Below are 23,727 nucleotides of genomic sequence, written 5' to 3' on the forward strand. Positions count from 1 at the left end.
TGATTTCTCAAACTAGGGAAAGGGACTCCAAAAGCAGCAAGATTTCTCCTGACAGGTAGGAATCCTATCACTTTTGCTTTATACCTAAGGGATGTTACCTAGTTCTGGGCAAAGAGTAGATGTTCAATAAAGCAAAATTTAAAGGAACTCATTAGTTATTCCTCTAAAAATACCTTTGTGATGTTTGGTTCTGTTTGGTTTGGGTTTTCCTTTTCTTTTGGATGTGGTAGTTAAGCGGGTTAGAAGGAAAGAAGAGAGAAGATGATAGGTGAATTGGAAAAGACCTCCAGGGCAGAAGTAAGCCAATGATTAAAAAAAAAAACAAAACCTGTCAATAATTTAGAAATGAACAATTGCAAGACTGAATTGAAAGGACAGGATTTGTGGGGAACTGCCACACCCAGACCTAATCTTGACAATGTTCTCTCCCATTTGGTAGGCACGAGAACAAGGAACAGATGACCCTTGTGAAAATCCTAAGCAATATCCCCTGCTGTGGTTTACTTCCCTAACCAGAGAAAACATAATTTTCTACTTTGTCGTCTTTAGAAGAGTGAAGTGAGCACATCTTTTGCACTGCTTATCTTTGAAAACTCAGAACTATTTATGTTGATTTGTATATAATAATTATTTACTTAATTAACTAGCCCTCAGCTAGATTATTCTTTCAGTCCTTAACAAGCAGAAAAGTATATATTAAGATTCCTCTTCAGAGGAAAAGAAATAGGACCTATTATTATTATTATTATTTTTTAATTTATTTATTATTATTATACTTTAAGTTGTAGGGTACATGTGCATAACGTGCAGGTTTGTTACATATGTATACTTGTGCCATGTTGGTGTGCTGCACTCATCAACTCGTCATTTACATCAGGTATAACTCCCAATGCAATCCCTCCCCCCTCCCCCCTCCCCATGATAGGCCCCGGTGTGTGATGTTCCCCTTCCTGAGTCCAAGTGATCTCATTGTTCAGTTCCCACCTATGAGTGAGAACATGCGGTGTTTGGTTTTCAGTTCTTGTGATAGTTTGCTAGGACCTATTATTTACACTAGAACATATTGAACACAGTTTTCCACATGGCTTCTGCAATGAGATTTCACCTAGTTCCACAACAAGGAAGGAGAAATTACTTTGATATAAGAGCTCAGAGAAACTCAGACATCGCAGATGTATCTATCACTGAAAATTCAGAAATTTTAAAATTTAGTTTATCCTAGTCCAGGTGCGGTGGCTCACACCTGTAATCCCAGCACTTTGGGAGGCTGAGGCGGGCAGATCACGACGTCAGGAGATCGAGACCATCCTGGCTAACACAGTGAAACCCCATTTCTACTAAAAATACAAAAAAATTAGCCAGCCATGGTGGCAGGAGTCTGTAGTCCCAGCTACTCGGGAGGCTGAGGCAGGAGAATTGCTTCAACCCAAGAGGCAACCCAAAAAAAAAAAAAAAAAAAAAATTAGTTTGTCCTTAAAGCCAGTATCTTTAGTAAAATTCTTAAAAGTAACAAAAAGAAAAAATATACAGAAAATCTGTACATTCCCCACAGAGATCGAAGTTAACCTTAAAATAGAATAAGCACAGTACTTATGATTACAAATACTTTATTTAATAGGTTAACAGAAATGTATTAAAATTTAATGCTTATGGTACATTAAGAACTTTCCCTTGTGATTCAGGAACTAAAAATCCAAAACCAACCAATTAATCAATGAATAAAGAGAATTTTTGAAACTAGTTTAATGAAATATATCAAGCTCTAAATGCAAAAGACCTTCCTTTACTCTGGTCACAGAAATATTCACGTCAAAGGGATAAAGTGAATGTATGCAGCAAGCAAATGAGCTGAAAGACAAAATGTACCATTCTTTTAGGACAGCAGATGAAGAGTCTAGCCCGCTAGCCCACTCACCAGATGTCCGACTTTGTGTCATAGCCTTGGTGTTTCAAAGCCTCAGGACTCATATAATGGGGAGTTCCAGTTAACGTTGTGGCCAGGTCACAGGATCCCATTAGGAGTCGAGAAACTCCAAAATCTCCTTGAAAAAATAATTAATTTTTATGAATACTTTAAGCCAACAGAAAATTAGCCCTGGAAATTAACAACTGAATGAGTGCCTAATTTGACCATTTTATTATGCAATGGTTCATAGCATTTTAACAGGAAAGAGAAGTAATATATCTTAAATTACACAACGCTGGTAAATAGCTTTAAAAACGTAAGTTTTATAGGAGAAGGAAGACTTTGAGCCAGGAAAGTGAATTATGTAAGCTAAAATTCTTTACTTCTGGAATTATGGGAAACTAGACAATTTGATATAAAAAGCTATTTCAAGTCTGAATAATGGCAAACAGAATGATTTTGGAAAAGCTAAATAAGATGATATACAATGTCACCTGAGGGGGGAAGAATTTGTTCTTAAATTTACAATAAAGGAGAGTTTTAAAGAAAAGATCTGAGACTATTTAAGAACATGCCTATAAAAATTTGAATCTATCAGCTTTTTTATACTTGCCTAACTAGTTGCACGCTTTTATTCCTTCCTTCCCCAAGAACACCCTATATGATGATTAGATGATCCAGTAGCTGGTATGAGGAGAGGTACAGCTCTGAAGAACTAAAGGTTAACAAAGCCATTATATCAACATTTTAATTATCTATAACCGCTTATTGCTTGTGATGAAATAATATAAATGAGAAACCTGTAGTCACTCATCAAACCAGTAAAATGACTCTAATAACTTGTAAAGTGCCTGGCATGACACAGGGAACTCAGAGTATATTTGAAAATCTATCAAATATGTGGTAAATGTGTATACCTCAATTTATATCAATACTCAGAAACAAAATAATTAGGTTTTGTTGGGCCCATCAGGTAAGAAACCTGGGAAATTTAGTGTTCATTTCAGCAGCACACATACTTAAACATTTGAGAAATTTAAATAAACCAATGATTACTCTAACACTTCCATGTACCATTTACTTAAATTTGATATGATAATATCTAGAATATACTGTTCTGTGTTTTTGGAATTCATACTTTTTAAAATCTTACCAATTTTAAGTAGATTATTTTTCAGAAATATGTTCTTTGACTTTAAGTCTCGATGAAGTATCCTCCTACAAAAGACAAAAAAGATACACAACTTCATGCAGAATATAAAATTTTTAAATCCCCATGTAAATAATATATATTGTTGCATGTGATTTATACATAAATATATACTCCCATAGATATATCTTTCAATGTTTAAAAGCTACAAAGTCACAACACTTCCCAGTTTCCCTGTTTGAGGAAACAAAAGTTTTAAAATAAAGATTTTAAAGGGTGGGGAACATGTGGTTTGGAGAAAGGTGATATGCTTTCAACTATTTCAGTAGGCTATATTTTATTATGTTTTTGTAGCGTAACCTACATAGTACTATATCCAGTAACCATATCCTCAATTGATAGACCAGTTTGTAATCTATTATTACCCAAATGTCCAAGTTTTGTATACTTGTGAAATAATAATGTTGTTGATGACATTTAAGAATAGGTAATATTTATTAAATATGACTACAAGCCAGTACTGTAAATTATGTCAGTTAAGACCTTTATTTTATGGCATTATGAAGAACTAGAAAACTTGAAAATCTTTACATAAAAAACTAAAATGCTGAATAAAGTATACAAATATCTTCATATATGCACAGTTGAGCTCACATAAAAATGAGAAAAATTGCCTGAGAATTATTCAAAAAGAAAATGAAAGTCATTCTAGGCCATAAAACATTAACAAATTTGAAAGAAGAGAAATCATACCATTTCTGCTCTCACATCAAAATGGATCAAACTAGAAATTAATAACAGAAAGAAAACTGGAAAATCACAAAATATGTAAATATAAAACCACACACTTCTAAACAATGAAGAAGAAATCTCAAGAGAAATTTCAAAATATTTTGAACTAAATGAAAATGAAAACACACTTTATCAAAATTTGTGCGATATAGCAAAAGCAGTGCTTAGAGGGAAATGTATAGCATTTAATGTATATATTAGAAAAAAAAGGAAGATCTAAAATCAGTTATCTAAGCTTCCACCATAGAAAACTAGAAAAGAAAAGCAAATTAAATCCAAAGTAAGGAGAAATACTACAGCAGAAATAATAAAATTGAAAACATGAAACCAATAAAGAATATCAATAAAAATAAAAGCTGGTTCTTTGAAAAGATCAATACATCAACCAGCCTCTAGCCAGCCTCACTAAAACAAAAAGATAGAAGACAAAAACTATTAAAATCAAAAATGAAAGAGAGGGTATCACTACAGATTCCCGTGGACATTAAAAGAATAAAAAAGCAACACTATTAACAATCTATAACCACAAATTTGATAACATAGATTATAGAACCAATTCCTTCAAAGACACAAGCTGCCAAAAATCACACGAGAAGCAGGCAATTGAATAGGCCCATCTTCATTAAATAAATTCAATCAATAATTAATAAGTTTCCAAATAAAAAACACCAGGCCCAGATGGGTTCACTGGCAAATTCTACCAAATATTGGAAGAAATTACACCAAATATCTATAATCTCTTTCAGAAAATAAAAGCAGAGGAAATACTCCCTAACTCATTTTAAGATGTCAGCATCATCCCAATATTAAAACCAAACAAAGACATTACAAGAAAAGAAAACTAAAAACCAGTATCTCTGATGAATGTAGATGCAAAAATCCTCAATGAAATATTAGCAAATCAAATCCAACATTGTAGGCCAGGTGCGGTAGCTCATTCCTGTGGTCCAAGCACTTTGGGAGGCCGAGGTGGGCGGATAACCCGAGGTCAGGAGTTTGAAACCAGCCTGGCCAACATGGTGAAACTCCATCTCTACTAAAAATACAAAAGTTAGCTGGGTGTGGTGGCAGGTGTCTGTAATCCCAGCTACTTATGAGGCTGAGGTAGGAGAATCGCTTGAACCTGGGAGACAGAGGCAGCAGTGAGCTGAGATCACCCCACTGCACTCCAGCCTGGATGACAGAGCGAGATGCTGTCTAAAAAATATACATATTATACACCACAACCAAGTGGGATTTATACTAGGTATGCAAAGCTGCTTTAACATTTGAAAGTCAATTAATGTAATCCATCACATCAACAGAATAAAGAAGAAAAATCACATGAAAATATCAATAGATGCAGAAAAAGCAATTGACAAAATCCAATACCCATTCATGACAATAACTCTGATAAACTGGCAATAGGGAATATTTACAAGAAACCTACAGCTAATATCACACTGTACAATGAGCACCCTGAAGTTTTTCTCCTGATATCAGGAACAAAGGAAAAATGTCCCCTCTAATCATTTATTTTCAACATTATACTGAAAGTCCTAGCTAATTAAGTAAAACAAGAAAAAGAAGTACAAAAGTTATAGAGATGGGAAAAGAAAAAACAGACTCTCTCTGTTCACAGATGATACGATCATCTAAGTAGAAAATCCAAAAGAATCAATTAAGAAAACCTCCTGGAATTAAGAAGTAATTATAGCAATGTTGCAGAATACAAGATTGATATACAAAAATCAATTGCTTTCATATATACCAGCAATGAACAAGTAGAATTTGACATTAAAATTAAAATATACTTACATTAGTACCCCCAAAATGAAACACTTAGGTATAAATCTAATAAAATAGGTACAAGATCTATATGAGGAAATCTATACAACTGTAATGAAAAAAAAATCAAAGAGGAACTAAATAAATGGAAAAATAATCCATGTTCATGGATGGGTAGACTCAATATTGTCAAGATATGGATTCTTTCCAAATTGATCAATAGATGCAATGTAACCCCAATCTAAATCCCAGGAAGTTATTTTGTAGACATTGATAAACAGATTCTAAAATTTGTATGGAAAGGCAAAAGACCTATATTAGGTCATTTGAAGGAGAACAACAATGTTGGGGGACTGATACTACCTGATGTCAAGACTTTCTATAAAGTACAGTAATTAAGACAGTATAGTATTGGGGAGGAAAAAAAAAAGATCAATAAAACAGAATAGGGAGCCCAGAAATAAAACTGCATGAATACAGTCAACCGATCTTTGACAGAGAAGCAAAGGCAATGCAATGGAACACAGTTGAAACAACTGGGCATTCATATACAATAGATGAATCTAGACACAGACCTTACAGCCTGTGCAAAAATTAACTCAAAAATGAATCGCAGGCCTAAAAAATGTAAAACGTAAAACTATAAAACTGCTAGAAAATAATATGTGATAAAATCTAGATGATTTTAAGTTTGGTGATAACTTTTAAAATAGAACACCAAAGGCACAATCCATGAAGTAATTGATAAGCTAGACATTATTAAAATAAAAAATTCCTGCTCTGCAAGAAAACACTGTCAAGAGAATAAAAAGATAAGCCATAGACTGGAAGAAAAGATTTGCAAAAGACATATCTGATAAAAAAGACTGTTGGCCAGGCACAGTGGCTCATGCCATGTAATCCAAACACTTTGGGAGATTGAGGCGGGCAGATCACAAGGTCAGGAAATCGAGACCATCCTGGCTAACGTGGTGAAACCCTGTCTCTACTAAAAATACAAAAATAAAATTAGCCAGGCATGGTGGTGGGCGCCTGTAGTCCCAACTACTTGGGAGGCTGAGGCGGGAGAATGGCATGAACCTGGGAGGTGGAGCTTGCAGTGAGCCAAGATCGCAACACTGCACTCCAGCCTGGGTGACAGAGACAGACTCAGTCTCAAAAAAAAAAAAAAAGATTGTTATCCAAAATATACAAAGAACTATTAAAACTCAACAATAGGAAAGCAATCTGGTTTTAAAATGGGCCAAAGACCTTAACAGACACCTCACAAAAGATGATATACAAATGGCAAATAAACCTGAAAAGATGTTCCACATCATATGTCATCAGAGAAATGCAAATTAAAACAACAATGAAGTACCACTACACACCTATTAGAATGGCCCAAATCCAGACACTGACAACACCAAATGCTCACAAGGATGTGTAATAACAGAAACTCTCATTCACTGCTAGTGGGAATACAAAGTGGTTCAGCCACTTTGGAAGACAGTTTGGCAGTTTCTTACAAAATGATACAAATGCTTACCACATAATCCAGCAATCATGTTCCTCGGTATTTATTCAAATGAATTAAAAACTATGTCCACACAAAAACCTGCACAATGGTGTTTATAGCAGCTTTATTCATAATTGCCAAAACTTGAAAGCAACAAACACGTCCTCCAGTAGGTGAATGGTTAAATAAACTGTGGTACATTCACACAATAGAATATTATTTAGTGCTAAGAAGATATGAGCTATTAAGGCATGAAAAGACATAGAGGAAACTTAAATGCATACTACTAAGTAAAAGAAGTCAGTCTGAGAGATCTATATATGTTTCCAGCTATATGACAATCTAGAAAATGTTAAACTATGGAGACAACAAAAAGATAAGTGGTTGCCAAGGTTTAAGAGGGAGGGAAGAATGAGTAAGGAGAGCACAGATAATTTTTAGGGTCATGCAACAACTTTATGGTACTAAAATGATGGTTACATGTCACACATGTGCCCAAACTCAAAGAATGTACAGCACTAAGAATGAAGCCTAATGTAAACTATAGACTTTGACGATAATGATCTGTCAATGTAAGTTCATCTGTTATAACAAATGTATGGCTGGTAGCAATGCTGATAACAGGGGAGGCAATGCATGTGTGGGAGCAGGGGGTATAAGGGAAATCTCTGTACCTTCCACTCAATTTTGCTGTGAACCTAAAACTGCTTTAAAAAATAAAGTTTATTTTAAATTTTTAATCAGAGCTTTGAGTAGATTCAATAAACTTTGATTTCAGGGTCCACAAAGGAAGAGGTATCTTAGTAAAAAACTAAAGCTTTCAGCTGAAAGCTCTGAAAAACTTCTTCATAGAAATAAAGGTAAACTAAAAATAGACCAAACCTCTGAAAGCCTACAGCTTACAGTTAAACTATTTCAGTTCCTAATTAGATCAAGGTGATCTGCCCTAAATATAACTGTCAGTCAGAGAAAAAAAAATAAAATAAACCCTTTCCAGAGAAAGATAATATCATCTAACATCTCTCAATATTTCACATATATTGTTCAGCATTCACTCCAAAACTACCAGGCATGCCAAAAGATAAGACCAAATGATTAAAAACCAAAGGAAAGAAAGAAACAAATACACAAGTGATCCACCTATTGAAATGATTGGGCAAGGACTTGAAAATAACTGTGATTATATGCTCAAGAAAATAATTGACACAATGGAGAATTTCAATAGAGAGCCAGATTTTCTAGGAATCAAATGAAGATTCTAAAACTGAAACAAAATTTTACTAAACTTAAGAATTCAGTGCATAAAATCAAATTAGACACGGCAGAAAAGAAGACTTAGAAACTGGCATAATGGTTAGTGAAAAATATTTCAACTGAGGTGCAAAAAGAAAAAAAGATTAAAAACAGAAAAGGCTGGGCACAGTGGCTCACGCCTGTAATCCAAGCTCTTTGGGAGGCTGAGGTAGGTGGATCACCTGAGGTCAGGAGTTCAAGACCACCCTGGCCAACATGGCGAAGCCCCATCTCTGCTAAAAGTACAAAAATTCGCCAGACATGGTGGCAGGCACTTGTAATCCCAGCTACTCAGGAGGCTGAGGCAGGATAATTACTTGAACATGGGAGCCGGAGGTTGCAGTGAGCCAAGATCGTGCCATTGCACTCCAGCCTGGGCAACAAGAGTGAGACTCTGTCTCAAAAAAAAAAAAAAAAGAAAAGAAAAAGAAAAAGAAAAAGAAAACATAGAAAAGAGTATAAGAGACATCTGAAATATGGGCTTAAAGTTCTAATATATATATATAAATGGATTCCTAAAAGGAGTGCATAGCAACAAAGAACAGAATGTGAGTGATGGTCCAACATACATCTATAAGCACTGTGAAAGGAAAACAGGGGAGAAGCAAAATTCAAAGAGAGAATGACTAGGTATTTTCAGAATTTAGAAGGACATGAATTCACAAGTTCAGAAGCAAAACAAATCCCAGGCAGAATTAAAAAAAAAAATCCACAAGTAGACATAACCCTGTAATATTGGAAAACACCAAAGACAAAGAGATGTTGAAAATCAAGTGAAAGAAAAGATATTACCTTAATAAGAACATCTGTTAGATGGAAAGTGACTTCTCAACATCAATAACAGAATCCAGAAGACAGTGAGATAATATTTTCAAAATGTCAGATAAGATATCTGTCCATCTGGAATTTCATTTTTAATAATAGCTAAATAATAATACATATTTAGCTGAAATCGTAGTTAAACTATTATAAAAGAATGAGGAAAAAATAAAAACATTTTCAAAGAAACAAGCAAAGAAACTGAGTGTTTACCATTCACATAACTTAAGGATTTCTTTTAGGGAGAAAAAAACATGACCACAGAAGGAAGACGTGGGGTGGAAGAAGTGGTGAACCAAGAGATTGATAAAAGTGGGGAAATCTAAACTAATTTTGGCTTATAAGCCAATAATAATGGTAGCACTAATTAATAATTTGTGGGGTATATAAAGAAAGTAGAACTGAAATCCTGAATAAAAATAATAGAAAAGAAGGACACAATTGGAGTCAAAGTCTTTAAGGAGAAATTGACTGCAGTGTATCTGCCCCCCTGCTTAAACAGGAGAACCCAGTCTGGGAGCAGTATTCTTGAGCCTTAGGTCAGAAATGGGGTTGTGGCTTTATAAAATGAAAACCTGTCCTTCAAACACCAACTTAAGTCCTTCAATGGCTCTGCACTGCTTCTGGAATAGAGTCTACAGTCTTATACGTGGCCTGCTAGAGATTTCAAGATCTGGCTCTACCAATGCTTCTGGCAGCCTTAGCAAATGCTTGAGCCACATTTCTATTAATATCATCTCTTCCTCTTCACAGTTCTTCACTCACAGTAGATGCTCAATAAATGCATGTTGGTTTTTAAAACACCATCCTTGGTACAAAGATGAATACTATCTAGTGGGACTCATTCATTAATCAAAAAAATAATTATTGAGTGCCAACTAGATGTTATGTGCTATACTATATAATGTGACAGATATAAAGATTCATAAGACAGGGCTAAGTATCTCATAATGCTTACACTCAGGTTAGAGAGTTTTTTAAGTACACCAGCAACTATAACAGATGGCAGAAGGGAAACCTAACCATTGTCACTTTACTAAAGAATTATTTATAATTGTAAATAATTACCAATAAAGACATTCATCTGGTCGTAAGGAAACGTCTCTCTCAGTAAATGATCACTCTCAGGTACATGCCCACCAAATTAATATTACTACCATAAATTAAAACCAGAAATATCAATTATAAAAATAATTTTACCACTAGAATTAATGATAATACAAGTGTAACGAAGTTACCTTTGTAAAGTGTTCAGGCCTCAACCATCCAGCTTTATTCAATTATTGAATAAAGCTGCAAATTCTGACTAAGAACAAAAGTCACTCATAAAGATCATATAGTTTACTTTATAGGACACAAATGGGCAGAAACTCAACCGGGCCTATAAAATCAGCATATAAAGTGAAGAACTGGATATGATAATGAGAATTCCCCTAATTCAAATAATCTTTAGCCTCTTTAACCCTTCAGTGGATTAGAGAGGAATAAGTATGTTTCTAAGAATAGAGAGAAAAGAGAAGAGCAAAACTAGACAATGCAACACTAGGCCACTTCATCTTGAGGTCCATAACTCCAGATGTTATCATCCTAAGCACTATACTACTATCTTTTTACTATTATGCCCAATCTGGAGATGAGAAAATCAAGGCATAGAAAGGCCAAATAACTTGCCCAATGTTGTACAGCCTATTGGTTCAAACTTAGGTCTGTTTGACTCTATAAACCACTATTCTCACGTAGGTCTGTTTATCTGTAAAAACTCTGCTATTTAATAACTATTTTCTACTGCTTTCTTACATTCCCACAATACCTAGACCTGTGCTGTACATGAATATGTTGCTGACTTCTTACTGATTTAAAAAGAGAACAACAGTATTTACTAACTGTGTTAAATGAAATCTGGCTTTCTCTATGCCCACTCTTGGGGTTCTGTTGGTATGGCAGGAACTGTTAAATACCTACCCATAAGCATTCTCCTCCTCTTCTCCCTTGACGCCAGAACCCCATGAGCCTCTGGGGAGGCTCAGCCCTCCTCAGACCTGTTAGGTAAAGGAAGTGGAGGGAGTAGGGGGTGAATGTGGCAGGGGGATACGGTTGCTGAGTTAGATACAAAACTGGTTAATGCCCAACAAGGCCATAAACAATCATCACCAGGGATATCTGTTCCACTAGACAGAAATTATTTGCATCTCTGCTGGACAAATATATTCAAGTGTGCCTCTGCCTCCACAGAGTTACAAAGTAGCCCAGATAATAGAAAGTTAAGGCCAGCACTGCAATGAAAAAAATATCCACTAGTATATTTTGTCTCTTCCATGTTTTATGAAAAATTTTTTAACACCAATGAGACATAAGGGAAGTCTGCTGGAATCTTATAGGAAATATTTCCCTACTCTTGTAAAAGACAAAAAAGTGGGGGAGTGACATGCCATATGTCCCTTTTACCTTTTCTGGAGTTTGGTTACTGTTGTATGAAGGCGGGATATGTGGTCGTGTTACAGCCATCCTGGCAACCACAAGACAAGCCTGACTACAAAAGCCAACCACACTGAGAATGGTGGAATAAAGAGAAAGAACTAGAACCCTAGATAATACTGCCAAGCCACCCAAGTTAACCAGCTCTAGAACAACTCACTTTGGAGACTTCTTGTTAGGCAAGGTAATAAATTTTCTCTACTATTTAATCTGCCGCTGTTATTTGCAATTAAGACCATCTTAAGTTGATCACTTAGTTTCTACAGCTATTGATTCTAGGAAGTCAGAGATCACGGGTTTAGGATTTGGAATAGTGAGCTAAGGAGCCCACCAGACGACTTGGTGCTATAACTTTGGAATAAGTAAAACATTCCAAAGAAACTCACCTGATGACACCTAGACTAGACAAGCAGAAGATGATTTACAAGTAATAATACACTGATAGGCCTCTATAAATATATAAATTAGTAACTCATCAGTAGATACTTTAAGAATAAGGCATACGATATGTTAGAAAGCAGTTATGAGAAGTAATTAGCTGGCACTGTGGTAATGGAACAATAGATTCTATGCAACAAACCAGGTATCAAGCTATTTGCTAAATATCTATTGAAAAATCATAATTGGCCAGGCATGGTGGCTCATGCCTGTAATCTCAGCACTTTGGGAGGCCGAGGTGGGCAGATCACAAGGTCAGGAGTTCAAGACCAGCCTGGCCAGCACGGTGAAACCTCATCTCTACTAAAAATACAAAAATTAGTTGGGCATGGTGGCACATGCCTGTAATCCCAGCCACTTGGGAGGCTGAGGTAGGAGAATTGCTTGAACCTAGGAAGTGGAGGTTGCAGTGAGCTGAGATTGTGCCACTGCACTCCAGCCTGAGTGACACAGCGAGGCTCTGTCTCAGGAGGAAAAAAAAAAAAATCATAATGTATTGGCTTTGTGGTTACAGTAAGCCAAAATGGGCCAGCATATTTTTGTCCCTTGCTTGGCTAATATCCTTTCCTTTGAAGTATATGAAAATGAAATCTAAGAAATAATAAGGTAACAGGCAATACAGTTTATATGAAATCTTTCTTCTAAAAAGCTCAACACAGTTCTCCATCTATTATCTCATGTGCACCATACCATATCTGTTCCAGTGGTGGCTCCTTCTCATTTCTATGTTTCATGGTACCCAAGTGATATGGTTAAGATTTGCTCACAGTTTGTGGTTAAAATTCATGCTAAAAATCCCATCTCCATCTCCCCATCAGGTCATTCTTCCCCAGCATCCAGGGCCCATGTTAGGATAAAGAACAGTCTGTGGAGGTGCAGAGAGCAGGCCTTTCTCAGGCCTCCAGCCCAGGGTAGAACTGTGGAGAAAGTATGGACAATTCTCTTCACCTCCCCTCAAGCCCTTATATGAATAGTTTCTGAAACCCTCCCTGGAGGTCTGTCCTTCATCTGGCAGGTTCTCAGGGTGGATCACAAACTCTTCTTGCCAAAGGTGCTGGCACAGCCAATGGATCCTTTGTGACGTACAACCTAGGCAAATCCTGTTACTGGTCTCTGCCATTTGGCCCCTGTCCTGGGTGCTGAGGCACCTGCCTTTCTTCATCTGTGTCATGTCCCCTCACTAACACAATGAGTCCTCTATGTTACAAGTCAGAAGCAGGGTCAGGTCTTCCTCAAACTATTGGCCACTGCCAGCACATCAGGAGTGTGCCCACACCTGACTCAGGGGTGAGTTTGCCTTGAAAAAGTGACTATAGGATATCCTCAAGAGGTGAGGACCAGGAGAAAGCAGGAATCTCCAGTAACACCAAACACAACTTCTCTCTGCTTTTCCATCTTCAAATCTGGGGTAGGACACCTCCTTCCACAGTCATATTTACTGACTCAGATTTCCAAGTATGTCTCTTCCCTGGAAGCTTCACTACACTAAAAATGAGTTCTTAACACTGCCTTTCAGGGAACATTTTAGCCACTCTACCACAATACCTCACTGAGCTGGCTGGGAAATGCATGGGCAGTGAGGTGATGAGGAAACCATCTTGGAGTAAGTGTCCCAGCCCTGTTCTCTCCTCCACTGGGAAAGCACCAAAATCGCAAAGCCTCAAGACCACCAGCAGGTGGGCTGTCTGCAGAGAGGCTGCTCAGTCCTTTATCCTAAGAAATTGACATTAACTGAACTCCCGGCCCAGAACAGGAATGGGTTTCAGTGCAACATTCTCAAGATAGCTTTCAGTGAACTGTGAATACTCTCAGCTTTTAACATCATTATTTATGTTTATGCCATATGTTATAGATTTAGAATAGCATATAAATAAACCAAATTAAAATAAGTACAGGAAAGCTCCAAAGGAGTGAACAGATCCTTCATTTTTTCTGTAACTTCATTCTTCTTAGTGTTTCCAGGGTCGTCTTCATCTCCTCTGCAGCTGCGCTGTATTAGTCTGGGTTCTCCAGAGAAATGCATGATAAATGATTTATTATAAAGAATTGGCTCACAAATTAGGGAGGCTGAGAAGACCCACAATCTGCTGTCTACAAGCCGGAGACCCAGGAAAGCCAATGGTATAATTCAGTCCCAGTCCAAAGGACTGAGAACCAGGGGAGCCAATGGTGTGAATCCCAGTCCGAGGGTAGAAGATGAGATGTCTAGCTCAAGTAGTGAGGCAGAAGGGGGCAAATTCCTCCTTCCTCTGTCTTTTGTTCTATTTAAGTAATCAAGGGATTAGATGATGCCTGAGGAGGGCAATCTACTTCACTGAGTCCACAGATTCAAATGCTAATCTCACCCTGGAGACACACCTAGAAACAATGTTTAATTCTGGGCATCTACTGCCCAGTCAAGTTGACACATAAAATCCACCATCATATATATAATAAACTAAAAGTTTTTCAAGGCATTTGCAACAAACCTAACCTCTTCACATGTATTGTGTCCAAGGTAATCTTCTTAACTCATATGTAAGCCAATTTATGTAATTTTCAAAATATACTTTAATATATACTGTAGATCATACAAGGAGAAAACTAGAATAATGCTTTGTAGACAAGCCTACATTTATCAGCTGTAATTTGAAAGATTTTAGTTTAAAACTGAGTGAAACATTGTAGTAGACTCATTCTTGTTCCCAAGTATTCACACTTCTTATTCCTTGCAGTGAGGGCTCCCTTTGGGAGGAAGAGGCATCCCCACACCTCTGACATTAGGAGTGGTCATGTGACTTCTCTGGTCAATGACATGTGAACAGACTGGATGATTGTCATGTCTGAGCAAGGGGTTTCCGCACTCTTGCTTTTCCTTCCACCAGGAGTAAAGCCCATCCCAGATAGGGGTTGCTCCTTCAGTTTGGGTACTGGAATGAAGACATGTAGAGCAGACTTGAAGATGACCCCTATCTGTCAATATGCAACATGAGCAGGAAATGATTGCTGCTGTAAGCCACTGACATTGGAGTTTTGTTAATACAGCATGACTCCCTTCAGCAAGAACATGTTTTAGTGCTACATTCCCAAAGTAGCTATCAGTGAGCTGTGAATAGTCTTGGCTTTTTAACATCATTATTTATAAATGTTTATGCCATATGCTAAAAAAATCATTCTTTTGGATTTAAAATGTTTTAAAATCAGATAATTAAGATAAATAAGTTTATTTTCTGAAGGAAATATGTTTTATCCTAAATTAAATATTGAAAACCAACAGAAGTGAAACACAGATTACACATTTACAATCAGGAATAATATATATATATGTAACTGCTCCGTTTAAAAACCATTCTAAAGTTGGATCAAGAGGAAGACACCTTCCTTCCCCTCCTCACTCCAAATTCCCAGAAACACAAGAAATTTTTCAAGAGGAAATTCATAATAGTGCTAGAAAACAATAGTTATATTTAAGCAAGGTTGCTTTTTTTTTTTTTTTTTGAGATGGAGTCTTGCACTGTCGCCCAGGCTAGAGTGCAATGGTGCAATCTCGACTCACTGCAACTTCCGCCTCCCAGGTTCAAGCCATTCTCCTGCCTCAGCCTCCAAATAGCTGGGATTACAGGTACTCACCACCATGTCCAGATAATTTTTTGTATTTTCAGTAGAGACGGGGTTTCACTATGTTGGCCAGGCTAGTCTCGAAATTCTGACCTCATGATCCACCTGCCTTGAACTCCCAAAGTGCTGGGATTACAAGCGTGAGTCACTGTGCCCGGCTTGCTTTTTTTTTTTTTTTTTTTTTTTCCAAAAAGTCAGGAGAGAAAGCAGGAAGAGAAACCCAAAACTTAACACACTATTAGAAGAGTCCTGCCTTTGCATCCCTCTACCCACAGCAGCCACTAGTTCAATCATGCATTCTGCACAGCTTTTCTGGCTGCTTCTCACTCTTCCCACTCATTGGCTTCTGCTTTCTAAGATTACCTCCTAAAAAATCTATTTGTACCCTAGTCTTTGTTTCAGGGCTCTGATATTGTAGGAACCCAAACAAAGTCAAGCCCTGATGGTTCCCTAAGATCCAGGGTCTCACTTCTAACTTCCTTCTCTCATTCTCATTCTCTCTCTCTCCTCCCTCTTCTTCTCCTTCTCTCTCCATATTCTACCCAGCATATTCACAATTAAACTCATCACCATTGTTTCAAACCTGTCTTTCCAACTTCTCATTCATCCAGGCACAAAACCTCAGGTTCATCTTTGACCTTCTATCACATGTCACAGATCAACTTAATTTCAAGTCCAGCCATTTCAACTTACTGAGTTCATTATTATCCTTCCTCATTCTACCCACCTCTGCCAGCTTGGTTTAGGCCTTACAATCTCACACATGTATATTATAAAAGGTTCTTGACTGATAACCCAAGTTATCTTCTCTCCTTGGTATAATTTATCATCTCACCTTCCTGAAGCAAGCTCTGGCAATATTATATAACTCCACTCAAAAAGCTCTTGTGGAGTTCAATGTCTATGCTCCAAAATAAAGCCCTCTTGACCTCAGCCTACCTTTGCCAACAACGTTATTCATTACTCCAAGAGCCTTCCCAACAGAACCACTCACCATTCTCTCTAAGATTTCCATGTTTTTCCACTTCTGTGGCTGTGCTCTGTTCCCTACATCTGGAAAGCTCTGACCCATTTTTCATCATACTCAAAACCTACCTTGGGTCAAGTGCTACTTCTTCCAAGAAGCCTCCATTGATTCCCCAAATGAAAACATTATCTCTCTTCTGATCTCCTATAACACTTAAATTGTACTCTTCTTGGCACTTTTATCACTTGTTTTAAACTACAGTATAACTTACATTAAAATGCAAAAATCTTAAATTTGATGATTTTTTACATATATATCAACATATGTACCACTCTTGTAATCCTCCATCCAGATTAATCTATAGAACATTTCTAACATCCCAGAAGCTTTCTTTGTGCCCCTTCCAGGCAAAATCCCTTTGCTAATATAATCTCTATTCTGACTTATCTTAGATTAGTTTTGCCTACTTTTGAACTTCATATAAATATAGTCATACAGTATAGACTCTTTTGCACCTGGTTTCTTTCATCCTACATCTGATCTCTGAGATTCACCCAGGTCATGCTTATTATCAATTGTCTATTGTTTTAAAATTATAGAATAGTAATTTTAAAAGTCCATTATAGGGCCATACCACACTTATGTAACCATTCCACTGTAGATGAATATTTTTTAGTGTTTTCACAATTACAAAAAAGGCTTCTATGGACATTTCTGTATACCTTTTGTTGGACATCAGCACTCACTTCTACCCTTAGGAATAGAATTACTGGGTCATAGGTATTTGTATGTTTGGCTTAGGAAGTATTGCCAAACATGTCTCAAAAGTGTTTATATCAATGTATACTCATTAAGAATATAAAAGAATTCCAGGTGCGCCATATGCTTACTAACACTTGTTACTGTCATCGTTTTTAAAACCGCTTTTGATGTCTGTGCTTTCATTTCTATATTAAATTATAATGACATTACACAGAGCTTAACATTTTGCAAATTTTTAAACTGTATAATATCTCAACGCATATTTTCTACCCTATAATGTAAGCAAGGAGAGTCCTATTATTATCCTTACTTTATATTAGGTAGGTGCAAAAATAGTCGTGGCTTTTGTCATTAAAAGTAATGGCAAAAACCACAATTACTTTTGCACCAACCTAATAGATGAGGAAACAGGTTCCGAGAGGAGAGCTTGCTTTCATGACCAGCTTGCTCAAGGTCATGAATCTGGTGAATAGTGGAGACACTTAATCATGTACATCCACCATGGTACATGGCTTATAGTTATAAGAGTACATGTTTTATGTCTGTTCGCTTACTGACAGCTCTTTGAGGTTGACACTTATTTTTAATTTATCACTATCTAACGAGGGAATTGATGAACTGAAATATGAAACTGTAATTTCTCTGTACACAAAAACTTTACAATAATTGGTTATAATAACACAATGACTAAGAAGCACCATCACTTGTTACCTGAATCACAAAGGATTGTACTTCAAATCCAAGGATTCACAAATATCCAAATATTTAGTCTCATTTAATGGCTTTCTTTGAATATTAAAAGATTTAAAAATCATAAGCCTTTGTTTGAAGGGTTATTTTAAACTCATTATTTGAACTATTACTAAGCAGTCTTAAAGGTATCAAAACTATTTGGGTTCTTAAATCAACCAGATTCCAGTTTTGTATTTTGTGCATAGAATACAATAGTTAGCATCTTAATATGTGGGTTTTTTTTTAGTTGTTTTTCTTGTGTGTAACCTAACAATATGCTAAGAAGTAGTAAAGAAAATAAAAGAAACACCAATATAAATGTATGTACACAGACGTTTTATAGTCAGTAGCTTTGGGTACCTTATTAAAAGATTATTTGATTCTTTTAAGTCAAATAATCTTTTAATAAAAGATTTCTTAAGATAGTTTGACATCATCCAACAGATTGTTATGAGGTGTCAATAAATCAGTAGCTATCTGTATCAACAAGCATGTGTTTTAGGAGATACATGGCAAATTACAAAATAATCCGATTACTTTTTATGCTGTCAGAAAGTACAGATGACACATTTAAGCAATCTGACATCCATGGATAGCTAGACCTTGGTGTGCCTTATAAATCACCCCTTTCGTTCAAGAAGAATGGTACCATGTGTTAATGCCCACTCCCAAGATGAAAGCTACCATATACACCTCAGAGTATCCACTTCTTTTTTGTTTATGTATGTTCATCATTTTTGGGTCTCTAAAACATTTAACTTCTAAAACTTCTAACTTTTGACCTATAAAAATTCATTAAAAGTTTTAAAATACATTTTTGAGGCAGAGATTGTAAATGTAAATCACAGATAATCGAAATAATTGACCTTATCAGATACTTCACATCAAAACTGACTTTCTATCTGACTACTTATCTCTCTGAGGCTAAAGAATACATTCTGTCTCAATTACTGAGCTCTTCTGGGATGTGAACCTAGCTAAGTGTGCACTGACACATTCCATGGTGACCACACAATTCATTTGCGGCATACTAAGATATCTACCACTGAAGCCTGCTGTAAGATACAATAAATTCATAGGATGCCAAAAGTATCTGAGAACTTCCTGTAATTCATAGGAGATGATCAGATATAATGAAATGTGTTTAACACAAATTTCTATCTTATATTCATGGCCAACTTGAGTTTTAGAAAAGCAACAAAAAACTATGCAAATAAATCCTCTAGATATAATCATTCAACAGTTTTCTCAAGGAAAAACATATTATAGATGTTTAATTACAATCATATATTTTTTGAACTTGTTTTCTTTCAATTATAGAAAAAAATTCACTTTTCAAGTTCAGACATGACTGTTAAAAATATATCATATTCCTAGTAGCAAATGAACATACCTCTCATGCATGTAGTCAACTCCCAGCAGCAGTTGGATAAACCATTCTATTATTTGGTTATCTGGAAAGATTTTTCCAGCTTCTTTATATTCCTGAATTTTATAGTCCAGATCTCGGCCCTGAAATGAAGAGCATAATCTTTCATATTTTTTCAGCTAATATATTAAAATCAAGCTCACTTAACAACAGTTAAAACATAGCAGTCACTGTTTATCAGAAAGTGCCACACTGTAATTATCACTGACAAAGATCCTCTCTTTAACCAAAGTCTCTCCAGGTTCCTCTGAGCACTCTTTTCAGCTCAGCCTCAACATTGACCTATAAAGACTTTAACAAACATGCATGTATTAATAGTTTCTAAAAGCCTAAGGCCACAACCCTAGGATGGTCCTACCCTCCCACCCCTTAAAGTTCCTGCCTGATCAGCTCAAGGTAGACAAAAGAATTGACTGTTTCCTCCAGTCAATGCCTGAAGATAGGGCTCTTGTCTCCCAATCTCTAAAGAAGGTTAGGAGTCTAACTTTGATGAGCACCAGTTAACAAACCCACATGGGTTTACAGGGACCAACCTCCACTTTCTGATTTTTGTAATTTTTCACTTCCTTGACTCTGCTCAGGCCCCTGCTGTTCCTCTTTCCTATTCCCTTATTCTCCCTGAATACCCAGTCACTCTGCACAAATCAGAATGGAGCTTAGCTCTTTTCCGTAGTGTCAGTAGTTACTTCATAAAATCTGTTTTGAATGTTTTAATGATATCACTCCAGGAAAAAATCTTTATAAGGAGAAAAGTTACCACATAAACCTTCAACCTAAATTATTTTTTATTATATTACCTATATACGTACCCACATAAAACTAGCAACAACTTTTCTTACACTTAGAGTTGTATATAATTGTAGAATCTTAACATATACAAAACTTAAAAAGGTCGGCCAGTAAAATTCCAATCAATGATACGAATTTGATACAAAGTGATGATTTTTGGTGAAACTAAATTGGTACTTACATTGTGCATATAGCTGCTATAGTATAGATTCTTTTGAGTTTGGCATGCCCAGGGTACCATGTGCATTGGGATGACTGAATTCCCTTTCCTCTATATAGCTATAGCAAAACCCTAAGGAATATAATAACTGTGGATCTATGCGGGGATCCAGGCACATCATTTAAGCATTTAGTTAAGCTCTATCCTATCACTCACTGGCAATAACTAAAATAGTACTTATTATTAAGGTCAAAAACTAACTATGATAAAAAATGACAAAATCTAAAATAGGCCAGCAGTGTCTGATATAATGCCCTTTCTGAATATGTTTCATTGATGTATTTCAATTGCTATAAAAATAAAAATGTCAAATGCTAAATTCTCTTAGAGAACCCTTAGACCTGATCCATTTTACTGTAAAACACCGAAAAATTAGAGATAATTTGAGAAATGTTCCTCTAAAGAAAAGGATGGATTAAATGTAACTGGTCTTTGCAGGATGTAAAACGCAGGCCCCATAAAGAGTGGGAGAGGTACTTACCATATTCATGGGGAGCAAAAGTGGAAAAAATAAAGCTAGTCACAGACTACTCATGACAGAGTTGTTGTTAAGATGCAAAGGAAGAACATTTATAGGCAAAGAGACAATCCAAAAGAAATTACTTCTAATGAAACAACATGAGGTCCACTGATTCACTTCTAATGCATTTTTTATTTCCTTACAGTGCAATATGCAAATATTTGCTTAGCATTTTCTCTCCTACACAGGAGCATAACAAATCGAAAGTATAGCAAACATTCACTTGCAGCCTAGCTCAAGTACGGTTTCCTGATAGATTTTCTGGGCCAAGGAGAGTGTTCCAAAGCTTGGTAGAATTCAAAAATATGGCGAATTGAATACTTAACTCCTTGTCTAAAAGACTATCATTTCTTTCTCATTTTTCAACCCTGCCTTTATTTCTTCTCTCTTTTTAATCCTAGAGTTTATCAGAATTCTGTTGAGCCACACAAGCTGTACTCTCATGTTTCTATAAGTTGCAAAGAACATTTTTGACAATAGATCATTATAACATCCTGTGTAGTAGACATGAAAGTCCTTCACGTGAAAGGTGACCTGTAAATATACAGTTGATCCTTGAATAATATGGGTTTGAACTGCATAGGTCTGCTTAAAATGTCAGTTTACAAGCTTATAATATCAGCTTCTAAGCTGATATTTTTCAACCAAACACATATTGAAAATACAGTATTTGCAGGAATGGAAATCTGCATATATGAAGGGCTTTTGTATATATGAAGGTTCTGCAGGGCCAACTGCAGGACTTGAATATGCGAGGATTCTGGTATATCTCACTTAGTTTCTCTCAATATGATAGAACATCTCCAGTGGTGGAAAGACTATTGCCTACATGTTTCCATCTTCTTCCGGAATACCTTCAGAGGAGGAGTGAAAGGAGAGAGAAGATGAAAACAATGATAAAGAAAAAGGAAAACTTGCCTTAAAGAAATATCAGTGAAGCTGCCTGCTAGCTTCTTATATCAACCCAATGTTTACCTCTTTAAAAACACCAAAAATAAGCACAATTTTCTCTATGTACAAAAATTATGGCCCCAGAACCTGTGCATTTTTTTTAAACCTGTTAACCTCACTAAGGACAAGAAGGAATTACAGTGGCCACAGTGAAGTGTTAACCAAGATAAAATTGATCGCTTGTGAGGCACATTAGAGAAGAAAGGATCCGACATACCACAAAAGCAATGGGACACATTCTTTAATTGGTACACAGAAGTATTAAACATCTAAGATGTTAAATGAATCAAAGATTTCCTCTTTAAAAGATTTCTTAGAGAAGGCGAATCGAAAAAATCTTAAGTCTTTTCTACAAACATCAGTCAAAAGCTTTAGCCATCTGGGTATGTAATCTTGTCTCATGTGGCCAGAAAAACTTCACTTCCAGATATCCTTTAACATATTAGGGAGCTTTGTGTTACTGTACTTGGCACTGGGCTAAAATTTTTAAATGAATACTACAAGATTTGCTTTTATGTTTATATTTATATATGTCAGTATGTATGTTATGAATGTGTAATATATTTCTTTTTCCTTATGGTATTGCCAAAATTAAATTGTAAAAGATAATTATTTAATTGGCTTAAAGAAAAATAAGTTCTTACATAAAATAGGTATTCCTTAAACCCTTAGAAACAAACCTAAAATATTTTTCATGTTTACATAATCTTGGATAATCTTTGGTAAATAGTAGCTAATAAAAGTATATTGGCTTGATTAATGCAGGCATACCTTCAGAGTTGTCAGCATTTAGTATAATACAGATGCACAACCCTTCTTCCCCAGGTTTATTTAGTAAAAAAAGTTCATGCTATCTCTATGTGACATAACTTGTCAGCAAGAAAAATAACTTAAGGTGATGGCTAGCTATTTAATATCTCATCTTTATGAGCATTTCAAGCATAATTATTAAAAGCAAGTGTTAAATAGAGGTAAGATAGAATTCCCATGTGAAAAATGTCCTTGCTATACTAGAAACTTTTAATATTGTTACGAAGGACAGGGGAAAAAAAAGCCCTAACAAGATAGAAATAAAAATTTGCTTCCTCTACCATTTCTTACCACAGAGAGACTAAAGACAGTTGGGACTGTTAATAAATGTTCTGTGCCACACTGAAAAAAATGCATTATAAAACAGTACATGCTCCTAGAATTATAATCCACAGATTTTCCAATCTATAGACTGCTGGTATGATATTCACACTTGCTTTCTTCCTAGTATTCCTAGAAATTAAGGTCATAAAGGGCCAAGAATTCTAATTAAAATACGTAACTAAAATTACTAGAAATAATAAGGAAAACTATTTTATATGCAAGTATACAATATAGGTAAGATGTGCTCTTGGTAAGGAAAAGCATAAGTTATGAGGATGTGTATTGCTCTGTTAAAACAAAAGGAGAAAAATTTTTGTTCTAAAGTAGAATGATTGATCCAAACCGAGAAAGAACTATAGGGGGAGAAAAAAACTGACTGGATATTAGAAAGTGATATGGTTTAGCTGTGTCCCCACCTAGAATCTCATCTTGAATTATAATCCCCATAATCTCTACATGTCAAGGGTGGGACCCGGTGGAGATAAATC

At 36.0% G+C, this 23,727-nt stretch overlaps 1 protein-coding gene across 7 annotated transcripts in view; it reads right to left on the minus strand.

The window, feature by feature from the left end:
• NEK11 (NIMA related kinase 11) overlaps positions 1-23,727 on the minus strand; it is a 291,394-nt gene that overhangs the window by 196,792 nt on the left and 70,875 nt on the right. For 6 of the 7 annotated variants that reach the window (XM_025374283.1, XM_025374271.1, XM_025374266.1 and 3 more), the window contains 3 exons: positions 19,590-19,708; positions 3,060-3,124; positions 1,916-2,042 (listed from right to left, as the gene is read on the minus strand). In XM_025374283.1, the coding sequence (XP_025230068.1) occupies positions 1,916-2,042; positions 3,060-3,124; positions 19,590-19,708 (311 nt within the window). Of the gene's footprint in view, positions 1-1,915; positions 2,043-2,519; positions 2,591-3,059; positions 3,125-19,589; positions 19,709-23,727 lie in introns of all 7 variants that reach the window. The other variant, XM_025374294.1, reaches the window with a different exon arrangement.

Source organism: Theropithecus gelada, chromosome 2, assembly GCF_003255815.1.
Source record: "Theropithecus gelada isolate Dixy chromosome 2, Tgel_1.0, whole genome shotgun sequence".
Taxonomy (NCBI): Eukaryota; Metazoa; Chordata; class Mammalia; order Primates; family Cercopithecidae; genus Theropithecus; species Theropithecus gelada.